This window comes from Colletotrichum fioriniae, assembly GCF_027942845.1.
Source record: "Colletotrichum fioriniae strain IMI 355084 chromosome Unknown scaffold_5, whole genome shotgun sequence".
In the NCBI taxonomy this organism is placed as follows: domain Eukaryota; kingdom Fungi; phylum Ascomycota; class Sordariomycetes; order Glomerellales; family Glomerellaceae; genus Colletotrichum; species Colletotrichum fioriniae.
In genome coordinates this window covers 945,260-970,058 of record NW_027076841.1, presented here as the reverse complement: position 1 = coordinate 970,058, position 24,799 = coordinate 945,260, and the positions used below count along the sequence as shown (strand labels likewise).

General features: G+C 52.9%; 5 protein-coding genes across 5 annotated transcripts; 1 reads left to right on the top strand and 4 right to left on the bottom strand.

The window, feature by feature from the left end:
* Positions 1 to 3,512: 3,512 nt before the first annotated feature.
* On the bottom strand, positions 3,513 to 5,688 carry N0V96_004979 (uncharacterized protein; the record flags this gene model as incomplete). The annotated part of the gene is given in 4 exon segments (XM_065757276.1): positions 3,513 to 3,547; positions 3,969 to 4,497; positions 4,514 to 5,230; positions 5,371 to 5,688. 4 exon segments carry the CDS (start codon positions 5,686 to 5,688, stop codon positions 3,513 to 3,515), a joined length of 1,599 nt encoding a protein of 532 aa, XP_065614045.1.
* A 1,246-nt stretch (positions 5,689 to 6,934) lies between these two features.
* Positions 6,935 to 8,644, bottom strand: N0V96_004978 (uncharacterized protein; the record flags this gene model as incomplete). Its single annotated transcript, XM_065757275.1, has 4 exons — positions 6,935 to 7,304; positions 7,354 to 7,541; positions 7,596 to 8,398; positions 8,605 to 8,644. The coding sequence occupies 4 exons, from the start codon at positions 8,642 to 8,644 to the stop codon at positions 6,935 to 6,937; spliced, it is 1,401 nt and encodes a 466-aa protein (XP_065614044.1).
* Positions 8,645 to 10,401: 1,757 nt separating this feature from the next.
* INO1 (Myo-inositol-1-phosphate synthase) lies at positions 10,402 to 12,146 on the bottom strand (the record flags this gene model as incomplete). The annotated part of the gene is made up of 2 exons (XM_053198411.2): positions 10,402 to 11,314; positions 11,401 to 12,146. 2 exons carry the CDS (start codon positions 12,144 to 12,146, stop codon positions 10,402 to 10,404), a joined length of 1,659 nt encoding a protein of 552 aa, XP_053044175.2.
* A 5,892-nt stretch (positions 12,147 to 18,038) lies between these two features.
* GAS2 (1,3-beta-glucanosyltransferase) lies at positions 18,039 to 18,960 on the bottom strand (the record flags this gene model as incomplete). Its single annotated transcript, XM_053198410.2, has 2 exons — positions 18,039 to 18,793; positions 18,846 to 18,960. The coding sequence occupies 2 exons, from the start codon at positions 18,958 to 18,960 to the stop codon at positions 18,039 to 18,041; spliced, it is 870 nt and encodes a 289-aa protein (XP_053044174.1).
* Positions 18,961 to 23,164: 4,204 nt separating this feature from the next.
* Positions 23,165 to 24,164, top strand: N0V96_004975 (uncharacterized protein; the record flags this gene model as incomplete). Its single annotated transcript, XM_053198409.2, has 3 exons — positions 23,165 to 23,672; positions 23,725 to 24,020; positions 24,108 to 24,164. 3 exons carry the CDS (start codon positions 23,165 to 23,167, stop codon positions 24,162 to 24,164), a joined length of 861 nt encoding a protein of 286 aa, XP_053044173.1.
* Between the last annotated feature and the right edge of the window lie 635 nt (positions 24,165 to 24,799).

Below are 24,799 nucleotides of genomic sequence, written 5' to 3'. Positions count from 1 at the left end.
ACTTGCTGCAGGTCCCCCTGGCTCTTTCGGGGCTTGAAATTGGTGAGGAGCCAATTCCTGGACATGTTGAATATGCTGCTGATGCTCAGGAAGTTGCTGCAGTGTTTCCACAGGCGGTATGTGAGTTGCCGGTGAAGCCGCAGATACAGTGTGTTGCTGAACGGCAGAATTGGGATTGTCGTTCTTGTAAATCACAGTGTTGGGTGTCGGCCTGACAGATGAACCATCTTTCCCGGGGTTTTGTGGGAGATGAGAAGATGAATTCTTTTGAGTCTGTTGACTATACTGATCTCGTTGCTGTGGCAGCACAGCTGGACTATGAGATGGGAGAGGATAGGCCTGTTCCTGAGGAGGGGTTGGGTGATGATAAGGAGACTGTGCTGGTTGAGTTGCCAAGTTTTCTGTCGGGGTCGGATGCTGATAGTAAGGTTGCTGAGATTGATGGTATTGGACGCCGGATGGGTGAATGGGAGAAGGTGAAGTTGGTGAAGGGGTATACGGAGTATTGTAGTTCTGAGCGTACTGGGCCTGAGGATTGTAACCAGGCTGTGAGGGTGTCACAGCTTGCGAGACGAACTGGGTGAATTTGGCTCTAGCTTTGCTTTTGAGTCCATGGTAAGACTTGACAACCTTGTCACTGTCCGAAAACAACGAGGTCGCCTGTTGCAGAGCACTTGATAGACTAGGACTCTGGGACGATGATAGTCCTTGGCTAGGCTGCGTGTACGTTGCCGAGGGTGAGTACGGCTGGGCGAAGGGAGGCTGGCCACTTGAAAAGGAGTCTTGGGGAGTTAGCTCAGGTCGGCTTGCGGAACCTGGAGGATAGTAATTGAGACTGTTGGGACAACTCTGATGGTATGAGGGAGCTCCGTTTGCGGGCTGGTACATTTGTTGAGGATGCTGACCGTCATATTGAGGACTCTGTACAGTTTGAGCATGCTGGAATTGCCCTTGTAAATATCCATGAGGAGGAGAAACTGCTGTCATCGTTGATTCTGGCCGTGGGGGAATCGGCGGCGGTGGATTTCCGGCTTGACCTGGCGGAGGTGGAAAGTATGGCTGTCTGCTGTAATCCATGTTGGCTTTTCGTTGTTTGGTATCACGACTCAGGGACGTTGACGTCTTCAGCATTCAGGAACATGTATAACAGGGCATCGTAGTCATTTTCATATTCTTGGCGATCTGGCACCGTTACGCTAAGAAGGCCGGCCAATGTCTCGAAAGTGTGACCGCCATACTCAGCCGCAGAAGGCTCGGCATGAAGTTGTGCCGTCCTGGGCGGTTTTTGAGTGAAGCTGAAAAGAAACTGCAGCATACGACACCAATCAAATGTGTCACACAAAGCCATCGCATGACTAGTGCGAATGCAAAGCCTGGAGTTCGCCCAACCATGGAGATTGAGAAATGTCAAGCTCAGAGACACTACATTTATGTGTCGAGAAGTCTGCCTTACGCATCAGATACCAAATTCAAGAAAACGCCTGTCAGGGAGTGAGGCTTGTTATGTGACTCTTCAACATTCGCTTATTATCCTCAATGCCAGGTAGAGAGGACTTGACTGAAGCTGCGTAGACCTTTTTGGATCCACAAGCAGGTGTTGTGGTTGATCAAAAAACAGATATTTATATGTCTGTCCTTCACATCAATAACGTTACCCACGAAACCGGAAGATAACATACTTTGCCTTTCAATCTCAGAGTGTGGTAATCAATGGTCTCAACGTCTACTAGCCTGATGAACCCCCGCGTTTTCACTCCGAACGACCGAGTTTCCAGACATCTCAAATCTCATGTCGCTCGGTTCCGAACCCTCCGCTTCGAAGCGTCGAGTACCTTCGCTGGGTAACTCATTTAACGGCGAGAAAACATCCATTTTATGTAGACGCACCTCGTTTGCGATGCTCGCATTGGTAGCACCCGCTGTCTCTCCCATTCTTTCCCTCTTCTTGTTCTTCCAGCGCATCCAAAATAGGAAACCCGCTATCCCTACGACAGCCAGTGTGCCAAACGTTGCTCCGATTGCGATGCCAGCTACCGCACCTCCTGATAGCCCGCCATCACCTTGTTTTGGGGTGTTTGTAGCCGTAGATGTGACCGTCGGAGCCACCAAAATGGATGTTGACGACACAGAAGGTACCGACGACGACACGGCGTTGTTAGTGATATTGAAGTAGTGACACGTGGAGCCGGCTCCGCCCGCCACGGTCGGCACTAGACGGAAGAAGTAGACGTCGCTCAGCTTCGGTTCGTGGGTGGATGGGAAACCGTCGAAGCTGACGCGCCAGTTCCATGTCGCTGTTTGCTGAGATGCTATGCGAGGGGGCGTTCGTTATCCACGAAATGTTCATTGTACTCAATAGTAAGTAAAAGGGATGGGAGCTCACAGAATATGGTGGCTTGCGCTGGTTCCGATTCCTCGGATGCCTGAATCATGTATAAAGTCACAGCAGCCGAATCATCGTCGGAGTCCCATTGTATGTCGAGTATCTCTCCTATGACATAAATCGGGTTGCTCCGAAAGTTTCCCGTTGGCCCCGCGCCTGGTGGTTGGCGAAAGACGTTTGCACTGCTACATATGCAAAACCAGAGACACAGAATAATTCTTGTGGCGAGGCGCATCATGAGAAAACAATTTAGTGTACACCGCTATAATGCGGACGAAGAGAAGCTGATGAACAAGTCAAAAATAAGAAACGTGAAAGAAATTTAAAGGGCTGAAAATCGCACAGGGACACTCAAATACATAGTTGAAAAAGTCCTCTGGAGAGGGGAGGGGATCGGCTTGTCAGATCAGGCTGGCAAGATGAGGCTGGCGAGACCAATATTCTGCTGCACGTCAAGCATAAAAACCTGCAAACATGTGGACATCCTCCATCCATAATCCATTGCCTCCCTCCTTTATCGACCAAGATCCAACCGCATGTACAGTAATATCATCCGAAAATAGCAGGTGAAGGAGCACGTTGGCGGCGCGACACTGCCTGGAATCCTTCTTTCGGGATTACTACGACAGGCTCCAATGCCAATCGCTCGCCGTCCACCGCCCATGTTATATGTGTTTCCTGTACGGAAGTGGAGGTGTGGCTTTTTGTTCTTGATCTGAGCTTGTTCCGTAGAGCCCGGGCGAGAGCCTTGTGGATGTATGCAATAGGAGGAAAAGGCCGTTTCTGGATCTGGGATATCAGGGCCTGTCAGTATAGCCTTTGAACAGTAGACGCGGCCTAGGAGAGTGGTCAGTTTTGTTTCGGTAGCAGCAAGAGCAAAGAGCTTTCATACCGAGAAGCGACAAGAAAAAGGAGAGAAACTGGGAATATGGTATAGAGTGTTTGGCTAAGACAGCAGCAGGCAGGCTATGATAGATAAGTAGGTTCTTTTGTCTTCTCCCAGCTAATTCCCTGATGTCAAAGGAGGTTGGGTATTGGAAACTTGGCAACTTGAACACCAGAGAATTGCACGGTGAGATTGAGAGCTGGAAGACCTTCACAACACCAAAGGGCCTTATGCCAAGTCCAACTACTGCATACCTTGCAGTGTGGAAATGATGGAGGCTACGTACTTTAGTAGTCCAGATTCAAAGCTACTGACAAATAGAACAAGTCGTTGATTATTAGATTCTACTCGGGATGCTGTATGGCTGTATATATCGAAAGAACCACACATCCATTTCACCCACCAACTTTTCTAATAACGCCCATCATTGCCTATGCCCTTCTCCCTCCTCCTCAGCAACAGCAACCTCATCCCCATCAATCCAAATCTCATGCCCATCCCCCTCCCAAACAGCCCAGCTCGCCATCACCCCCAACACCGCAACGCCCGCCAAGCCCCACCACACAGCACCCACAACTCCGCCCTCGAGCCCCCGTCCATAAAGCCACCCGCACAACACGGGCCCAATCGTCCTCGCCGCACTACTAACACTCTGCCCTAGCCCGTGAATCGTGCCCAACACAGACGGGTGCGGCGTACAGTTATTAATCAGAATCGTCTGCCCCGGCAGCGCAAACGTCCGTCCCAGAACCTGGAACAACAACACCCCGACAATAGCAAACCATATCGCCGGTCCGCCCTTCGGCCCCGGCGGGGGCGCGGCGTCGGTGGTGGATACGACGGCCAGGTACGGCACCAAAAAATACGTCACCGGGAAGAAATACAAAAACAGGCGCCACGCTTTCACGGTGCCCAGGTGCGCTGACAGGCGCGGGTACACGAGCAGCTGAAGGCTGATGCCGATGACGCCGAGGATGGCCATGGCCATGCCGACGGACTGCGGGGGCATGCCGAGCCCGCCGGAGAAGCGGAAGGGGAGGTGGGGCGGGGCGGCGGAGGTCGGGGTCGAGAGGAAGACGAACCAGAGGGCGTTGAAGGTGCCGACGTGGAAGGCGAGGAAGAAGTGCGCGGAGAAGGTCATGAGGACGTTGCGGGTGAAGATGCGGCGGAAGGAGGCGGTGGCGGTATCGGGGGCGGGGTTTCTGTTTTGCTGGTGGTGGTGCGGATTCTGGGGAGAGTTCGACGTCGACGTCGGTTGTGCTTGCGGAGCTGGAGTGAAGGGGCGTGTAGGCTGCGTCGACGGCACTGCTGTTCAAACCCCTTCGTCGACGGGCGAGGATTCGGCGGACGAGGGAGGCGATGCTTGCTCCTACGCGGGATCCGAGGTCTGGGCCCTCTTCGCGGAGGGCGTCGTGCGTTTCCTCGAGGCAGAGCCAGACGGACAGGGCAGCGCAGGAGAGGAAGATTGCGCTGAGCAGGTTTGGCGTCGCATAGGGATATTTCCGGAAGAAAGCAACATCACTAAACAAGGAAGGGTAGCTGCCCGCCGGATCGGAGAGGATACCCCCCAAAATGGGCCCGATGATGACGCCAATGTTGAAGGTCATGGGCAGCAGAATAAAGGCGCGAGCTTGGAACTTCTTCTCGCGGACGATTTCGCTAATCATTGTCCGCAGGACGCCGACGTTGCCGTTTGTTGCGCCGCCTAGACAGCGGAAAAAGAGGGCCTGCGCAAAGGACTGGGAGAAGCCGAAGCCAATACAGGAGAAGCAGGTGCCGAGGAGGCCGATCATGAGGACCGTCTTGCGGCCGAAGCGCTTCGAGTCTGCGAGGCGGCCCCAGATCATGGCTGTGATGAACTGTGCTGCTGTGAAGGAGGCGTGGAGGATGCCGGCCTGGCTTGAGATTACCGAGTCGGGCAGCGTTGGATCGAACCATTTGAGTTGGTAAAACATGTAGGACTGAGAACGGTGTCAACGGGTGGAAGATGACTCTCTCAAGACGAACCCCATTTTAATAAGGAGGCGAGTGAATACTCTGGTCATGCCATGTTCTGAACTTTGCGCCGGGGGTACTTTAGTGAGACTAAAGAGATACACACCTGGAGAGAAGTCTGAACAAGAGGTTCGCTTAACCTCGTCATGGTAATCACGAACAGCTGCTGCTTCTTTGGCAGATCGCGCCAGGCAATGGGCGGTGGCTTCTCAGGTTTCTTGACGAGAGGTAGCGGCAGAGGTTTGGGGGGCGCATTTGAGAGCGGCGCATCGGCAGCCTCAACCGCACCGCCGGTTTGGCCCAGCATCATCGGCGTGTCCTCGTCCGCATCATCGTCCAAGTCCGAGTACTCCCCTCTTTCGGTGTCGGCATCCTCATCATGGTGCTGGAGCACCAGCTCGTCCTCCGTGCGCCGCGGCGGCATTTTGTGGGGGCCCCGGTGCCGATGTTTTGGTCTTGGGGTTACACTCCACCGACAGTTGAAGAATGAGAGGAAATGGTTGAGGATGTATCTCGTTAGCCGTTACGAGTGAGTATATGTGTGTCTACGTCAGAGATGTAGTAACGTAAATCTCGTGTTTTCTACAAGTTTATGGATGCTTGCGAGGCACACCAAGTGAAGAGCTGAACACACAACCCATCCGGCCAAAGATGAGTGGAGGAAAGAATGCTGACAATAGGTTGTTCAAGAGATGAAGTTGGAAAAGGCTGGGCCAAGAGTACAAAAGATCAAATGGACGTCGGGGAAACTCCGCCCAGGCCGGCACGGGATCGAGCCGTGCGGCAACAGACGAGCGCAAGGGGAAAGAAAAAAAACGAAACGGAAACAAGTTGACGCCACTTATCCTCACAAGGGCAAGCATGTAACAAGAGTCAGCCCGCTACCGTACAAAAACCTGGCTCGGCGCGCCAATTGATACACACACTTTATAAGTTCTTGGCAGGTCGCGTGTCATTCATGGTCGCGGCTGAGGTACTTGGTTGACCGCTTCACGCGGGTACGTCACAACGGTGAAATGTCGCAACTTGGCCGAGCTCTCAACGGCCGATCCCGGCGCCGTGGGACCGGGCGTACCCGCAATTTCTTTTTCCAAGACCGAACCGTTGATGTTGAAAGGCGCGCTGGATCCCGTACGTTAGAGTTACCGTTACGGAGCTTCTTGGCGTTTCTCCCTCCGGCCAGGCTCGACAAAGAACTTCAATTCAATTGAAAAGAAGGCGGAATTTGAATTTCAACCTACTAGATAGCAAAGCGAACAAGGGAGTCTCGATGGAAAAAGAACTTTGACATCTTCAACGATTGACCCACCGCCAGTCAAACAACGAATGTCGCAATCTGCCGATTCGGTGCCGAAGACGATCGCGCCGTCCGGTCTCGCTCAACACCACGACCAGCAAGCGCATTCTTAGTCCAAAGCTACTCTTGTTAGCTAATCTAATCTTATTGGGACGAGAAGGCAATCGTTCATCGAATCATGCATCTTTGGTATGAAACTAGATGTGTGAAATACATTAAATATACAGCTAAATCATAGCATTGAAGCAGAGGGCCCCTCCGCAAGGACTACCCAGCATTCATTTTCCATTCACTTTCGTTTCCCTACCCCACGCAACGCCAAGAAATGCAGACAATATTGATGTCAAAGTCGGAGCGATACCGAGCGAGTGGTTTACACCATCTCGCGCGGTTGGTGCGCAGAGCCCAAGTCGTTGTTCCGGTAGTCGCGGCTACCGCTCCTCTCTTTCGTCGGCTGCGTGGGATCCGCCACCATGCTTGTCAGACCGACGCTTTGGTTCTGGTGAGAAGGCGGCTGGTAGGCAGGAGGAGCGGCACCGGTGTACGCGTAACCGCCTTGCGGAGGCGCTTGTCTCCAAGGCTCCGGGTTGTATCCGCCCGTTCCCTGGTTGCCGAACTTAGCGGGCAGCCGGCCGCGGACCCACTTGCCTCCGAAGGTGAAAAATAACGAGACCAGAAGCATGAGGATGATGAACGCAGCGAGGAAGTAGTTAAATCGGCGATTCAAGGCAAATGAGAAGCCCCTACACATGTTAGTACCTTGACGGTATGATTTGAATCGGGTAGACATACAAGAATGCGTTGAAAGTGCCGAGAGCAATCGTGATGCGACCGAGCCATTGGTGAACAACCTTGTATGGCGTGTCCCGCTGCGTCTTCTTGTACTTTTGGTGATGCAAGAAACCAATGGCGAATTGACCCAAAAGGAAGCCAACCACTATGAAACCGATGATTTGATGCGCTGATTTGAAACCGCGAGACTTTCTTCCACCTCAGCATTAACATCTCTTCAATCCAGGTTTACGGGGACTTACGCGTGAGTACCAAAAGCTGGTAAGAACACCGAGCACGAATCCAATGAGAACAATAACCAGAGCAACACCTTGGTTGAGGGCGTGCCACCTAACCATGTTTCCAAAGCGAAGGAGGATGGCGCCAAAAGGAATGAGGAAGACCAAGGAGCCTACCATCAGAACCGCGTGGAAGATGGACTTGTAGTCTCTCCGGCCATCGTTGGCAGAGACTTGGGTCGTGCCCTCATTGACGGAACTGTCCTTGAGCACAGGCGCGTCGCCGGGGCCAACTGTGCGCTTCATGTTGAGTGTGAAGCGGCCAAACTCCTCGTGGAACTTGACAGACGTGTCCTGCTTATTTGAGAAGAAGCTCCCCTTGGGTCCGACAGCGTAAATGGCCTTTTGGTTCTCGTTTGAGACATCGATCCATCCTCCAACCCAGCTCCTGCAGTGGGCGGTGCATCGCGCACTGAAGTACATGGAATTGTTGAACACACCCGTCCCGGCAAGGACGTCCCACTGCATATTATTGTAGTACGTTGGCTCGTAGTTTCCGTAAGCTATGCGAGGTGAGAAGGTGACGTTGTTGCCCGTCTCGTCGCGATAGATCATAAAGATCAAGCTACCGGCCATTTGATCCTGGCCGATGCCAATGGCGGCCCATGTGCGGTCGATGGGAGCCCGCATCGTGAAGAAGATGTCCTCGCCGCTGTTTTCGGGGACGGTGAAGCCAAAGGCGACATTGTTTTCCGGGGCAACGAAAGTCGATTGGCCGAGATCATCGTCTTTTGAGCTTTGTGCAAACGAGCATGTCGCAAACGCGGCTACGAGAAGAAGTCCATGTCAGTGTGGGGTTCCTGCTAGATTGACGAGGATGGCGATGAATTGTCCAGGGTGTCTAATCAATGTGTATGTCTGTGCCTCTGAAAGAAGGAAGCTGTTGGATTGAAGCTGAAGGATGACGCCAACCCTCGTCGCTGGACTGGGTCGCCAATGGGGAAACGCGCAAATAAGCATCCAGGACACTAACCTGCAGCAAGGGCAGCGCGCCCAAGTGTCGAAAACAACATCGTCGCAAGTCTGTTTGTGGTCGTGGCGGCCGTGGCGCCTGTCGATGATGCGAAAACAGTCGTGAACGAGGTTCGACGTGATGTTTCAACTGGAAAGAGGGAAGAGAGAAAGGAAGAGAAAAGGTTACGAGAAAGAATAGCGTCGTCGCCCAAGGGGTAATAGAGGGAGAAATCAGGAAACGCAGATTAAGTGCTTGTTTGGGCGAAGGCAGGCTGTCTGAAAGGCAAAATAAGGTACTTGGCAGACGACACACGCGCCTGCGTCAAAATGGCCCGTCTTGGCAAATGAAGATGTATCTTTTTTTTTCTCTTCACTCAATAGGTAATTAGGTGTGTCCCTTCCATGAGGTAGGTAGGTCGGTCTTTCCCACCTTAGAGAATGAGAGAGAGGAAGGTACCGTCCGGAGGGATGAGTAAGGTTGCCCAGAGTCCGTTCCCCGGTTCCCTTTCGCTCTTCCCTCCCGCCGGCCTCCCACTTCGTACTTTTACTTCCTCTCCCTCCCTCTCTCTCTGCTTCTCAGTGTGGTTTCTACCCACCCAAAACAGCCGTCTCACCCGCCTAAGGTACTTACGGTTCTATTGCTACTTTATGCTTGATTAAAGCTGGGCAATTTCATCACCAGCAACACCCCGGCAACCATTTGGCAGATCAGGCACAGCGGAGCACGCAGCATCAACAAGGGCCGTCGCAAGTGGTCGCCATTTGGTCCCTCCACAGGCCTCCAGGGGCAGCTAACAAGGCCACCTCCTGCCTCTGACCCAATCAGGTCATGTCTTTTACAGAAAGTACGGAGTCCCCTTTGTTCCCCTGCTCCTGCACCGTTACGTCTTACTCGGGGCTAGAATTTAGCTTTGGGGATGTCCCCGCGCCCCACCTCACCTCTCAGGTCTTTGCTATTGGACAGCATGCAATTGCGCCTCTGTTTACCGACACCGAACACCTCGCAGGATTCCCACCGAGTTTCCCCCCTTTTTCCTCTCGTCTATCGACATTCGTCATTCTCCCTCGCTTGACTGCGGAGAAAATAACGAGCAGAAGACAGGGCGGTTGTCAGCTGGATACGAATATCGGAATGTCATTCCAGCCCCCTGGCTAGAAACATTCTCCAGAATCTCCAGATTTTTTTCTCCTCCAGCCGCCAGGGCCCTGGCCTGGGTCCGTCCTTTCTCGCCCGTCACGAAAAAGAGGCCCGCGCAGTTGACATGTTGACTGATATTGTCCGATGCTCCCAAGCTAATGAGCGGCGTGTCTGAGCCAAAGCCATTGAGAGCATTTCCAGCGCACTGATTGGCCGTCGTCCCATCTGCTTCAATGCTGTACGATTAACAGCCTCGTCTCTTCCCTCAACGACCAATTAACACCCAGCTTGACACCACCTTTAGATGCAAACTCGTCTCGACTCTTGACAGCAACAGCACCTGTCCATGCTTCCAGCAAGCTTAAGCTTTTCGCTTTCGAGAACGGCACTTCTAAGGTTCAACTTATGAGAGCTTGCGTGGCTGCTTCCCAAATAGCTTCACCATCCGAGATGCCAAAACTCTGGCATGTGGGACGCTTACGGCATTGCGGTAAAGACTGACTGTATTTTCTTGTAATAATATAGGCACTATCTCAAATCTTCGACGCAACTTTCAGTGATCGGACGAGGTGATTGTGTTTGTTATCGACCTCCCAAATTGGAAGCAAAGCAACAATTCAAAGGAGGGCCACGTGGCATGGCAAAGAATGGAATATTCACCCGCAGTCCGGCGACGCATCAGAACAGCTTGTGTTCGAGCGTCATCTCAGACTCGGGCTCCAGACCGACACAAGCGCGGAAGATGTTGGTCAGCGCGGCACGCTGCTTGCTCAACGCGTTGATGACGGGGGTTCCCGGCGGGGTCAAAGGCGCCTTGAGCATGTAGCTCAAGATGCTCAGCACGCTGTGGAAACCCTTGAAGTCCTTAGTCGCGACACCTTCCAACGAAGAAGCCTTCCACTGGATGCGCGTCATCATTTCGGCCACGAGCACGAGGTCGATGATGAGCGGCGATGCCAGCAGCGAGTCTTCGCACACGTTGAAGAGCGAGATGGTCTGGTGACCACCCATGAAGATCTCGGCGTAGTACTCGTCGAGAGCGCGCTTGTTGTCGCCCACGGCCGGCATGTACTTGATGACAACGGTGTGGTCGGGGTGCTCGCCCTCTTTGTACAACACCGTGTTAGCCTCAACCATGTCGTCCACCACGTTGGACTTGCTAATCTCCTTGGATCGGAATTGCTTGTGCGAGCTGAGGTTCTTGCCGTCATTGTTGCCCAGGTGGTTGTAGCTCGCAATGGAAGTCAGCTTGATACCAGCGTTGATGAGGAAGTCGACGAGGGCCGACTTCATCTTGGTCTGGCCCGACTTGAAGTCGTCGCCGCCGATGAAGGACCCATGCTTCTCGGCCAGCTCGATGGCGCCGGGGACGAAGGTGTTCTGCGGGGAGCCGTTGATGAAGGGAACGCCCTCAAGCGTGCAGGCGACGGAGAAGACGGTCGAGGGCGAGACCTCCTCGTGACCCTCCTCAATGGCCTTGAGCAGGTTGTCGGCGGTGTCGTTGACGCCCGGGATGATGTCGGCGTATCGCTCCGTGTTTGCGGTCCACTGCACAATGACCTTGTCGAGGCCGTTGGCTTCCTTGAAGTCGCTATTCTCACAGTCAGCACCAACACCACCGGCAGCAGCAGCAGCAATCAACAATGTCACTTGATAGCCCGCAGAGGAAATTCTTACCGAATGTCCTTGCGAATCTGCTCAACGTGAGCCATGGAGGCCTTGCTTCCGGGGATCAAATTGTCGGCTCTGTCCTCCTGATTGGCAGCGATGAAATCAGGGTAGTAGATACTGGGAAGCGGAACCATCTCGGCCATCTCCTTCTTGACCTGCATCTTCAACGTCGGCTCCAGCACCTGGGCGCGATCCATGGCGTCAGCCAAGCTCATCTTGCTGATATCCCAACCGCCAATGGCCAGGTCGTTGGGGTGAACCATGGGAAGCAGGTCGTGGAAGGGGATGTTGACGTCCTTTGCCGTCTCGGCGTCGGTGCCCAGCTTGACGGTGGACCCCATGATGACGGAGCCATAGTAGTTTGCGGCGCGGGGTCCCTCGCGGGTATCCCACTCGAGGCCGCGGCGATTGGCGAGGATGCCGGCGGTGACGGTGGTGCCGTTGTTGCCGCCCCAGCCGACGAGCATCATGCCGACCTTGGGGACCTTGCGGTCCGTCTTGAACTCGTAGAGCGTGGTGGTGGGCTTGGCGACGTACTTGCCGGTGGCGGCGTCCCGGGTGACTTTTGTGGTGCGGTAGGTGTACTTTGAGAGGATCTCGTTGTCGTTGTAGACGACGTTGGGGGAGTCGACGGTGAAGAGCTCGCGATCGTGCTGGGAAAGGTTAGTAGTAGTCACGGCGCCGTTGCCGTTGCCGTTGGTTGGTCCATCTCCGTGCGCGGAGCCCGAGTCTGCCTCTGCATGGGGAGCCATGATTTTGATAGAGAGAGCAGGAGTTGAGTTTCAAGTGTTCAGGCGGTAATTTGGTTTTGTTCTCGTTGAAGAGAAAGGGCCTTTAGAGATCAAAGGCCGAGTCCGCTGAAGCCCCGGGGGCGGCTGAGCAGCGGGCTCCTGCGTACGGGTGATGGACCCTGAACATTGAGGTTAGCAAACATTTCGTGGGAGTAGATTATAAGATGTTTTCATGAATGATGAGATTTGTTGTTGAGTGAGGTAAAGTTAAACTTACGAGTTGAGGAGGTTGGAAAACGTCTTGACGACGGGGGTGACCGCGACTCGTAAGCGCGATCAGACGATTGGGGAGGGTTTTGCTGTAGGTGGTGGTTTTTGGTTGAAAAGCTTTTTGGGATCCTGGTGAGACTATTCTCTATGGTGTTTTGGTTATGGGATGAAGAGAGAAAGAGAAGAGAATGGGAGTGGCCTCGGGGAGAGTGGGTTGATGCGTATATAGCTCGGTAGGCTGCGGGGGATACAGATGGTTCGTCTAAAAGCTAGGTACTGTGTAGATTAGGCCAAGGAGCTATCCGGGACGCCGGCGGAAGGATGTGGAAGGGCGCCTGGGGAGCTAGGGCGAGGTAAAGTCGTCCGTTGTTGTTGGGAGGGGCGGTGAGACGGGCGGACGGACGGGGTTGAACAATGACAGGCCACTAAGGGTGAGAAGAGAGCACAGCTCTGGTGGAGCTATCTGTACGTGACAGGAACACGCAGACAGACGTTGAACGGTCACGGTAACGGCGCGTTTTTGTTCAGGTTGAAAAGGGATTACTTTGGGTACGTCTGCATGGATGAGCCGTCTTGGAATGCGGGATAAAGCGCAGGATACCTTATGGCGTGAGATAAACGGCTCGCCTGGCGCGGGATACACGTAGGCAGACAATGTTTGTGAGAGGGCTTGTACGAGGCCAAGTGTCGTGATGCAGATAAGCTCTGCAGAAGTTTACGCATTAGGCTTGTCTTGTCTATCTTTCTCTATCTGTCCTCTTGTGTTCCTGTGTTGCCTGTGTAGGTACACATCCGATGAACGGTTTTGGCGCGTGGTCTCTTTTTTTTTTTTTGTTTTTTTGTGGTAGGTTTTCACATGCCATGCCGCTTTGGTACGCCAGGACACAACTTTATTACGAGATAAGACTGTCCAAGTGAGCCATGACGAGAAGCCTCACACATTTTTGTATCTACCCGTACTGAAAGTCCAAACTGCACTCGTTCTACCATTTTGTTCTAACGCGAATCTTCTAACGGTATCGTTCCGCGCAAAAAGCTATCCATAAAGGTGTCCAAAAAAAAGCTGCGTCGTCACCCAGGAACCCGACCTAGTGGGATGGCGGGGCATTCAGTTGTCTCCTCCCAACTGCCCCCTCCTCCCTCCACCGCCCCCAATTGTTCTGATGTGGACAGTGGGCACGCGCAAGCGAGGGACGCCTGAACCGGCTACCGAAGGAGGGATGGAGGGGCCTCAACAACCCCCGCCCCGCGTTCCAATTGGCCCCGAGTCCGTGCCACAAGCGTTATTTCCCCCGGCGACCTCGGAGCGGATTCTTCGGCTGAATGCGGGGCCCCGTTGTGGGAGGTTGGCTGCCCAGACTCTGGATTCTGGTGCAGTACGTAAGTGGAGGTAATTTGAGCCGGTTATTGCTTCTGAAAGCTCACAATACTTGGCGTTCATCGGTCCGCAGTATACTTACTCAATATTCAATAATCGTAGCAAGTGCTCTTCCAGACCACAGGTACGTATTCCAGCCGCGTATGGATGTACCCACTCGTTCGAGATCTGTTTCCATCCAGCCTTCAGTCTGCCCACCACAACGAGCCAAACCTCTCCCGCCGATGACCCCCCCTCGCTACCACCCTCCATCTCGGCTAGTCTTCCGCTGGGCTGATTGTTGTTCGCGTGTGTCCCACTATTCATCTTCAACCGCATGAATCCCGCATGAGCGTGCCTGCAGGAAGCGCCAGGGTTTTGAGAAGAAATGTACGGATACACGCCAGCTACCTACCTACCACAGGACACTATGCAGCTACGCAGCTACGCTAACGGGCTTCACTTGCGCGTATAGCGTGTTTTTTTTCCCCCCCATGTAAAGATATTCCAGCAAATAGTTTCATTCCCTCGCACTTTCATCCTCCCGAATCACGAGGGACCCCGTCTCGGCCGAGGGACTGTAGACGGCAGGAGTCTTCTTGACCGCTACTGTTGTGATTCAATCCTTGCCAATGTGATGGTTCCTGATTGGGTTTGTTAGTGAGATTACTCAATTCCATGCGTCTTTTCAGAGTGTGTTTGTACTACGTACCGCAGGTATCTTCACGCCTTCGTAGATTTTGATAGTTGGAAGGACAAAGGAGAAGCAGGGAAAGAGACGCAGCCGAAAATATCCGTATCTTCCGAGCGATCTAGAACTAGGTACTTACGTTCAGACGTTCTAGCACTAGGCTAGCAAAAGTGTCGTTGGATTACCCTTCTTGGCGGACTGGCACGGAGTGTCGGAGTAGGTCATCTTGCCGCTCCGTCCATGCCGGGATGCCCTTTTACGGAATCGAACGTCAAAGAGGAACCGTCGAGGCCGCGATTTTTTCGGCCTGCGAAACCTCGGCCCGAGCAAGCTCCTCTCAAGCACCTGCCTATAGCACTTATTCACTTGCTGTTAGTATCCGTAGATAACTATCATCTCGTTTCTTGATAGCATCAGCGGCAAATGTTGTGACTCGGATGTTTTGACTACGTCAATGCAGTCCGTCGCTGGGTGGGAAAACATCAAGCTCTTCGCCCAACGTTAGCTCAAATACATAAGCCATTAATGATCCTTGCTTGCTGTTTTATTTGGCTTCGTAACATGCGGTTACAGAGACGAATATACCCAAAGTACATAGTACCGGGCTTAGGAATGGAATATCTAAGGTACTTTAGATGCACTCCCGCCTGCAAAGAGTGGCGCAAAGTCTTAAATGGCGCCGAAAATGACACCATTGGCGGCATACAGTTGTCAGAGAGCAAGAAACTATCGTCTATTACCTTGAAACCTACTGGATGACGCGTTAATGAGAGGCATCGGCTATCCGCCTTTCTCTGCAAGGCCCAGACCTGCAGTGAAGACCCCAATCTCTGAAACACCTATAGATGGGAGGGCGGCTCCTAAGAGCGATTTAGCCTTATTTGAGTACGAGGCAGAACCAAATGTTGAATAACTTTAGGTGGCAGACCACACGGTGCCAATTTAAGGCTTGGGAACAAGATGGATAAGCCGATGATGCTCATCAACCGTGGGTCCTGCAGTATGCGAATGATCTCAGGCTCATCAATCCTTGTTACTTCCAGTATCAAAAGCATAAAGCATAAAGCCAAGATCAGATCTGCTATATAATGCGACCCTTCGCGATGGCGCTATTGAGTATACTGTACGAGTAGCGAAAAGTATAGTGGCTGTTCGCTACCATCACAGCGCCTTTATTAAAGGCTGCGTTCTGGGAGTTCCCAGGTCAATCGCAATCAGCTGTTGTCAGAAGAAAAGCAAAGGGAACGCTTGAGTTCAACACGTTTCTGCAATAATAGAAGCGAGATGGCGCTGAGGGTTGAGCGTTCAGCGGCGGGAAGTCAAGACAAGCTAATGAACATGGCACTCACTAACACTGCAAGTATCCCAATATCGTTACTCAAGAGTTTCCCATCTTCAAATCCGACCGCGTACTCTCAAACCCATACAGGCTTCCTTGAATCCAAGAAACCCGTTTCGAAAGAATCTTCACTAAGACTCCTTCGGCGCTTCTCCCAATTAAAAAATAAAATAAAAAGCCTAAGACAAGGTAAATGCCGTAGATTACAGACGGATCGTCCCTCATCAAAGCCGTTCGTCAAGAAGGAACCAAAACTCTCCGAGATCTCCGCCGGGATGCAGAATCAACCCGATAAGCCTAGCCATATTCTCCGCAGAAACAATTCAAATCATCAAAGCTTGTCTTTTTCTTCTTCTACTTTTCTTCTTCCCCATCTCCTTTATCCCACTCACCCGGGCCCGGGACCCCGGACCGCAAACAATATGCGGAAACCGAGGGGGGGGGGCATTTTTCTTAACGGCGGACCCGTATTTCCGAATCCGGAAAAGAAAGAGAGAATGGGGTGGCAGAAATCCCATCTCGAGTGTCTCTCAAACTACCGTGAAACATCATACGCCGTCCGCTCTTTGTAGATAATTTGCAGACATTTCAAATCCGCGCAGATGAACCGGATAGGAGAAGAAGGAAAATAGAGACCCAAGGAAATGGAACCGAACTTCGGAACTCCGAGGTAATTACCACCATTCTGGATCATTCTGGATTTCGGAAACTCTCAATCTACACACCCACAGAAACGGGACACATGTCAACCCAACTCCGCGCGGCATTCAACAGGAAGTCAAAAGGAAAGAATAACAAGAGGGTGGCCGCCGCTCCTGCTATGCCCCGGCATTCCCGCTGACGTACACCACACCATTCGGTGAGAGGTAAGCTTTCTCTGCTTCACGCCCCTCAACTCACCCCCTCCCGCCCAGTAGCTGTCCGTTCTAGACTTACAAGTGAGGCTCTCTGGAGCTTCTAACCGTGCTCGCACCCGGAGGGCCGGCGGGAGTTTGGAGTCGGAACGTGAGGTGGTTCTAGTCTCTTCAACACCCTGCGGACTTTGGTAGATTAGGACCAGTCCCCCTTCAAAAGCGACAGTGTTGATCATGATGAAATGGATGCGTGAGGGACCTATTTCAATTCGCACCTTGGCTCACATGCAAAAAACCGTCAACAATACACTAGATATCCGAATAACTGATCTTGTCAACCACGCACGACAAGATGTAAACATGGCCAGCCATTTAAAAGGCAATTTTTCTGAGGACGTAACGGAGGGTGCGTGTAGAAGAACAGAACAGCATACTTCCTTACAATGATGACGCCAGCCCAGGCCAACGCCCAGGCACGCCGCATCAAAGAGTTCAGACGAAAAAGTATGTGGAAAGTGGGAGGGCCGCTGGGTTCGCCGAGCTGACTCGCGCCCTTTTTTCTCACGCATCTTACACATCCGAACCTCACATTGGCCACTGGGCAAACACAACGCTGAGGGAAACTGACTAATGCTCGAACCGGAAGCAAACTTCCTTCGTAGAAGAAACCCTCGTATCAAGAATCTGATCTAGAAGCCAGTTGAGCCATAGTCTCTACTGCGTAGTATTCGTTTGGGGGAAATGGAGTAAGTGAGTAGATTCATTCTAGATGGTGAGGCGTTGCGTAATCCAGGCCACCTCCCAGGAGGATCGACGTGGGTAAAACTTAGCCTCGTGCAGGTGCTTCCGCGGGAACGTTGCAGATCCTCCCACTTCCGCCCGTTTTGCTCCACCCATAGCTGGCAGTGTCCTTGCGAACGGAATGCTTAGTTCTCAAAGTCCGAGGTGATTGTTCGTTTGGACCCCTTCAAAGAGAAAGGCCAAGATCTCCCTGTTTGTCAGTAAACACAGTCATAACGATAATTGATACTCAAGGTCACAAGAAACCAGTAGATTGAGAACAAATTTCAAGAACCACAAAGCATCGTTATTTCATCAACACTTCTATGTAGCAGGACTATAGACAAATTCCCAACGTATCCACTGGATATCATGTAAAGGATGGAATGCAATGATACAAGAGAGAGTGAGTAGCAAGCAATGAAGCCAGAACTCAGTCTGTTTGGACTGTTTAACCCCCTCGTTCGACGGTTGTAGATCGCAGCACCAATGCCCCTGGCAAGGTTACTCGATAAACCAACCTGTCGACACCGAAATATGTAAATGGCGACCTCTTCCCTCCCTGCTGCGTAGCCGTGCGCAAATTACTTGTCCGATGCTCGGAAAAAAGTGCGAAACCACTTTAGGCCTTGAAGTCGCGGGCGGAGCGGCGCTCGGAACGCTTCTTGAGGTTGAACTCGACGGCGCGCTTGCGGGCGGCGGTGGACTGGGTGAAGGCGACGGAGCCACCGAAGGGACCGGCGAGGGCGGCGTTGCGAAGGCGAGCGACGCAGACGTTGCTGGCGCCACCGACGTTGGCGTCGCAGGTCATGCCAGCGGGCATCTGGACCTTGACGGGGAAGTCCATGGTGGAGGCACCAGAGAGACCGCCGATACCGATACCGGGGACGTTCTGGGTGACCTCGGCGGTCTTGAAGGCAGCGGGGTCGGTACCGCCGGAGGTGCCGTCAATGTCAGCCTTGAGGGGGCCGGCGCCGTCCTGGTTGACCTGGTGGAAGGTCATGGAGATGGTACCATCGTCGGCGGTGGTGGGCATACCCTGCTGGGCAGCCATACCGGTGGCGGCCTTGACACCAGTCTCGACGGTGCCCTTGGGGGTCTTGGTGCCCTTGCCGGCCTGGCGAGCGGCGATGTTGGCGTAGCGGCGGGCGAGGTTGGCCTCGTGGATCTCACGGGCAGCCTTGGTGGCGGTTGTGTTGCCGGCGGCACCGTTCATGAAGGTCTGCATCATGGCAGCGGCATCGACGGGACCACCACCCTGGGTGCGGCCAAGAGCGGAGGCCTTGGCGGTGCCGAGCTCGCGGTCACGGATGATGGAGGTATCGGCCTCGGAGCCGCAGCGGGGAGAGGCGCAGTCACGGGGAGTGTCATCGATCACTGGAGACTGTTAGTCGAAGCTCCTGTGTCTTGATGTAGTTTGTTGACTTACAAGAAAGACCGGGAAGGTTGACGCCGTTGGCACCCTGAACACCGTCGATGACACCGTGGGCAAAGACGTTGGTGGCAGCGAAAGCCGCGAGGAGGAGAGCTGAGCCGTACTTCATTTTGGCGGTTGGAAAGATTGGTGAAAGTTGAGTAGAACTAAGAATGTGTACTATTAAAGTGTAAAAGGCCGTGTAGGAGCTCCGGGCTCGTGTCGGAAAGAAAGGCAGATGAAAGAAGGCTGAAGTGAAGATGAGATGCTGATGAGAAGGGAAAAGATGAAAGTTTGACCGGACATGCGAGTGATTCTTATACAAACTTGTCGATACTCTGGATGACAGGTCTTGGACAGTCTTGGGAGACATTTGATGGGGCTTGGCAAACTACGGGCCCATCTCCCAAGGCCAGGGATTGCGGCCGTTGCGTCGTTCTCCTGAGTGAAGCATCTTGCCGCTGACTTCTCACGAAAGATCAGTTGAAGCATTGATCTGACGACTGGACGACGCAGGCTGTGTGCACCAGCAAAGACGAGCTTTCCAAAGATGCGATTGGTTTACGATCGTTTCGAAGGGGTTTGCGGGTCCTGAGCGATGACCAGGCGAGAGAGAAACGCCACGCGCCAGGGAGTTAGACCGAGTCCAGTTTCCCTCCGGCAAAGACGGCCAGAATGGATTATGCAGGAACAAGCTATTGGTGATCTCGAACCCGATTGGTAGATCTCTGAAAATCATGGTTGTGGGGAAGCGAGGAGGCTCTCTTCAGGAGTAAGGCTAAGGAGTCTCCACGGTTGTTTGGGGCTCGGCGTCGATGAGGGCGACGATGATGTCGGACAAGGTTTAGCGGCGGGAGCGTTCCTGGGAAGAACAAGGGCCATCCCATGTCATTCCGCAAAAGATTTGAGAACGACGCTAGGATGGTGTAGATCCTCAAACGTGAGGCGTGTGAGGTCGCTGGCCCTGACCAGCGAGCTTGGGCCAGATACGCCGCTGACTGATTCTGATGGAGGTTGAGACGGGGCCAAACACCACGGAATTCGCGAGAGAAGCGTCTCCATTCGTGTTCAGGAAGCTCCGGGAGGCAAGTGGGCGCCCCTCAGGTCTCCATACTCCGAGTACGGGAGAGCGTCGAGGCCATGCCGCCATGCCTTGTTGGGTAAGGGCCCCGGATCTCTCGACAAAGCTCGACTCACCATGGCCGGGTCCCACTCAGAGGCGGGAGGACATATGAGGTAGAAGTTGAGAGTGCGTAGGCAGGAATTCTATCCGTACACAAGGTAGATAAGACTCCGCTTTCGTTTCGGTCTTCGGAAAGAAGACGGATAGACTTAGATTGTGGTCCCTTTCTCCATAGGGAGCTGGGGCGATATTACTCATGGAAGTTAGATTACCTGCATCCGAGGTGGTGGGATCTTGACCAGAAGATAGTTTACGACAAACTTCGAACCGTCATCGAAGAGACGTGAACGACGTGACATTGTGACATTTCCAGCCGGCCGCTGACATGGCTTGGCAGGACCAGTAGGCGGGACGAAAGCTCGGCAATGGGATGCCGTCTCGAGTCGAGTTATGACAAGCCTTCGACGAGCCGATTGACAGCCCTTGGCGAAACTCTAGGCAAAGAGAGGCACGAACTCGGACGTCGGAGGAATTCCATGTTTCGTCCATGATGCGCACGGTTGTTTCCCCCTTTGCCCTTCCCCCTCTGCTCTCTACGCAGTTTAGCCGACTGAAGGCCCTGGTACGGTGGGCAAGGTGGTGAAGTCGAACTTGACGGTGTGAGGGACTGAGGGGGATCTGCCGGTAAATCCGCCGCGCAAGAAAGCAAGCATAACCAAATGGGGATGACGTCGATCGGCGGATATGCTTGTTCTGAGGGCTGTGCAGGCCACCTAGCTCCCTTTTGCGACACAGGTGAGAAATCTGCAGCCTCGATGGGTCGCAATCTGAGTTTGTTTAGTTTTGGTGATCCCAAGACCTCGACCTGGTCATGGTGGGTTCCATCTCGCTTGTCTCATGAATTGTCATTGCTGCGCGCTCGTCGGGTTTGGAAGCCATGCTGATGTGTGAACTCCTTCGCGGCATCATCGCCTTCTCGCTTTCGGTGTCCAGACGATCTTTTCATCGAATTTCATCAGTGTTGAGGCTTCCCATCGATCAGTGCAACTCTTCCGACATATGCGGATGAGTTTCGTCAACCAGATCGTGCTTATTGCTTCAAACCCGGCCCGGGTTTTCGAATACACAAATTTTTCCAAGCTCGCAGTAGCAAGATGGAGAACCAGATCGTTGGGTTCAACGCGTTCGTCATGCTGTACGCGTACCATGAACCCCAAAAGTCCGGCTCGATGTGCTCGAAGATGATCAGGGTAGCCCGGCCAAAGATCTCGCAATGACCGGGAACAAGAAGTGACCGAGGCATTCTGCCCTGAAATGGACATACTCTGGAAGACGACTGCCAGGAGTTCGTTAAGGTTGTCTAGCTTCGTGCAATACACGAACGGAGCTATCGGTTAGAACGGGTCCATCGGTGGAGGCTAGCAGGACAAATAAGACGAAGGGGGGGCCTCCTTTGGCCGTTGCTAGCATCTCGTTGTCACGATCCGAGGCCTTTTTGCCCGTAAGGTTGCATGTCTTGGCTTCGTCCGAAGTACGAAGAGCGCTGCGCCTCGAGATTGCTTCAATGAGACGGAGACTGAAGTGATGAAGGGACGAATAGCGCGAATTCTGATTCAGTTGCGACGATTTCCTGACAAAAGGTGTTGAGCCTAGTGAATACCTTGGTTAAACGAAACCCTGTTCAACTTTCGGTAAGGAACCCATTTGCTCAGCGCGGCATGAGGATCATCGTCCAGATCCCCTTGCTTTGGAGCATCATAGCAGAGGAAATATCGTCGAAGGTGAGCCGTGCATACTACTCCGCAGGCGCCTAGACGACAAACTCGTTTGGCTCGTCTCGTTCTCAACGTCTGCCCGCCAAGAGTGACGTTCCTCACAAGTTCAGACTGTCATGAAGCTAGAATCATCCCGAGATGTATGCATTTTCTTGGGCCAAGCCTCGATGCAAGCCAACCGACTGTAGGCACATGCAGTCACCGCCAGGTAGAAAGTATCGTGAGCATGACCACAACCTGAATATAGCCAGAGTCTGTGTAACCTCGATAGTCGTAGGCAGACCAACGCAAGAAGGTGAACCACGTGTGCGAACGGAGATGATTCTGTGATGGATCTTTGAGAACAGCAGTGACCGAGGTTGTCAAGTTGTCGATTCTGAGGGTTGTAGTTGCAACGAGGTCTCTCGTGACGTTGTTCTTGGGAGAAGATCACATTGCCGCAGAGGGCAGGAGAATAGTGCAGCCACATGGAGCTGCAGATGGCCCCAACGAATAAGGTCAGCAAGTGTGGATGCCAGCCGCCCACCAAGAGTGTCTCCCCTGAACGGCCCCTGCAACTACCGGCGTTAGCGCCTTTGGAAGCCTCCAGTGGCCCCCCTCTGCGCCTGCCGGGCCCTGATGACTGCCGTCATTCGTCAACCTCCATGTTTCACTTAACGATCAAAGTAGGCCTCTTTTCTTCAATTCCTCTCACGGCAGCCAATCCACCGTCTCCAAAGACAATGTCCTCCAACAACAGAGGTGTGGCGCATGAAGTTGGCAGCCATGGGCCGCAAAAGACCAATCGCCACTGATCGAGGATGCCTTCGAAGCCTTGAAATGCCGGCCACGTTGGCTCTATCCCGTTGCCAAGAAAACGACAAATGCTCTTCTCTTCCCCCGGCCTCCCGTTCCCAAGCGTTTATGGCAAGGTTAAATGCCCATACACGGGTGAGCATATGGGTCTACAATCACACAAGGCAATACTACTGACTGGTCGATGGATGTGGCAAAGCTGTCCGTCTGGACAGGCATCTCAAGCCTTCGAGAACCCCTCTCCGTCTTAATCCCACCTGCCCGATCTCCAGCACACGCCATGACCCAATCACACGAACACGAGCCGTCACTTCAATGGCAACGGTCCGCAGAGACATGGCTCTTGGGTGCCATCGCTCACATGTCGGACCGTTCCATTACGAGGGGTCATTCAGCTCTAGAGCAACAGGCGCTTCCAGATTCGGTGTGTTGGCCTCCCAAGGTCTTCATCCAGAGTGTTGGCAGGTGTCCGATATGACAGTTGATTCGTCAGCCCGTCCGAGATGTCACTTTAAGCTATCGCGAGACCCTTGACGGCTGAAAAATTGCTGTGCTTGATTACCTTGATTATATACCAGCTGTTTCCTCGAGAAGATGACGATCCTGATGTCTCCGTCGTTGTCCATCTTTACCATATCACTATGCGCGTTGCTTGCTTTGTGTCAGCCTTCGTAGGCGTTGTTGCCGCAGCAGCTTGTAACGGCAACGACGCTCTCTGCGGCAAGAAGTATTCTGACGTGACGTTTGTCGGATCCCACAACAGTGCCTTTGTTGGCATCACTCCGGCCCATAATCAATATGTATCGGTAACGGACCAGCTCAATCTCGGCGTACGCTTCCTACAAGCTCAGACCCAGAACAAGGACGGACAGATCCAGATGTGCCATACGGACTGCGCTCTGTTAGACTCGGGGCCCTTGTCCAAGTATCTCGACGAGATAAACACTTGGATGGAGGCGCATCCGCGCGAAGTGGTCACCTTGCTTCTCACCAATATCGACGCAATGCCGGTAACGCAATTCGGCGACACTTTCAAAAGTACGGGGTTGGATAAGTACGTCTTCAAGCCTGGGGAGAAAGTGGCTATAGACCAGTGGCCTACACTTCAGACTCTGATTGATGACGGGACGAGACTAGTCGTTTTCATGGGTATGTCTTTAATCGTCTTTTATAACTCATTAGCAGTGATTGAGTACGACAGACTATCACGCCGACACGAGCAAAGTCGATTACATTCTCGACGAATTTCAGTACTACTGGGAGACTCCCTTTGGAGAGACCAACGCAGATTTTCCCAACTGCAATATCGACCGGCCACAGGGTGTCGATCCTAATGGTTACATGTATCTTGTCAATCATTTCCTCGATATCGAGCTCTTCGCAGGCATCAAGATCCCCAATCAAATCGAGGCACCAAAGACGAATTCCTTGTCGTCCATTGATAAGCAGGTCAACCTGTGCAGAGGGATGTGGGGAAGGACAGCGAATGTCGTTTTGGTAAGTGTCTCTCTTTTCGGACACCGACGTGATCGTGTTAGCACGGCGCTAGTATCTTGTTTGTGTAAGGCTGACCGAGGACAAAAGCTCGACTGGATCAACATTGGCGAGGCGATCAAGGCACAGAGCCAATACAATGCTTGAAAAGTGACTGAATGTTTAATTGACAAGCCGGGAGTTGGAAGATCTGGTTGATATCATGAATGGGCTGCTTATTTTGGGAGCATGTAATAGTCAGTGTGAGAAAATAGTCGAGCGAGGAGCACGAATGTTGGCATATTTAGAGCTACGCGGATTAAATCTCTTACGGGAGAATTCCTCTTGGAGTAGTTGAGAAGGATTTGAAGGCCGCGGTACTATTGTTGGCGCAAGGTGAGGGGTGACACTCGTACCTGTTAGGCAGCCTGAATGTCGGGGGTGAGCAAAGCCACGCTCGGTGTCCCAATCGGGCAAGACACTTTTCTATAGCTTCAATTCAGGGCGGGATGGGGAAGCGTGACCGCAATTCCATCCCGCAAACTTTCAGCCGCTGCGTAGGCAGACCGAAGAATCCTTCGGCAGCCTGCTTTGCTTTCGACAACCTCAATTCTACTCAAACACACCACGACTCAGAGCTAATTCTCATGAGTTGAGGTTAGATCGTGTGACTCTTGTCAGCGCCTCACTCAGGGCTCGTTCATTGCTGTCTGCTTAGTCTCGATCTTGACATTGAGCATACCCAGTGCATCATTTACCAGTCAATCATCCAAATACATTGGCTGGTGATTCAATTGATCAAC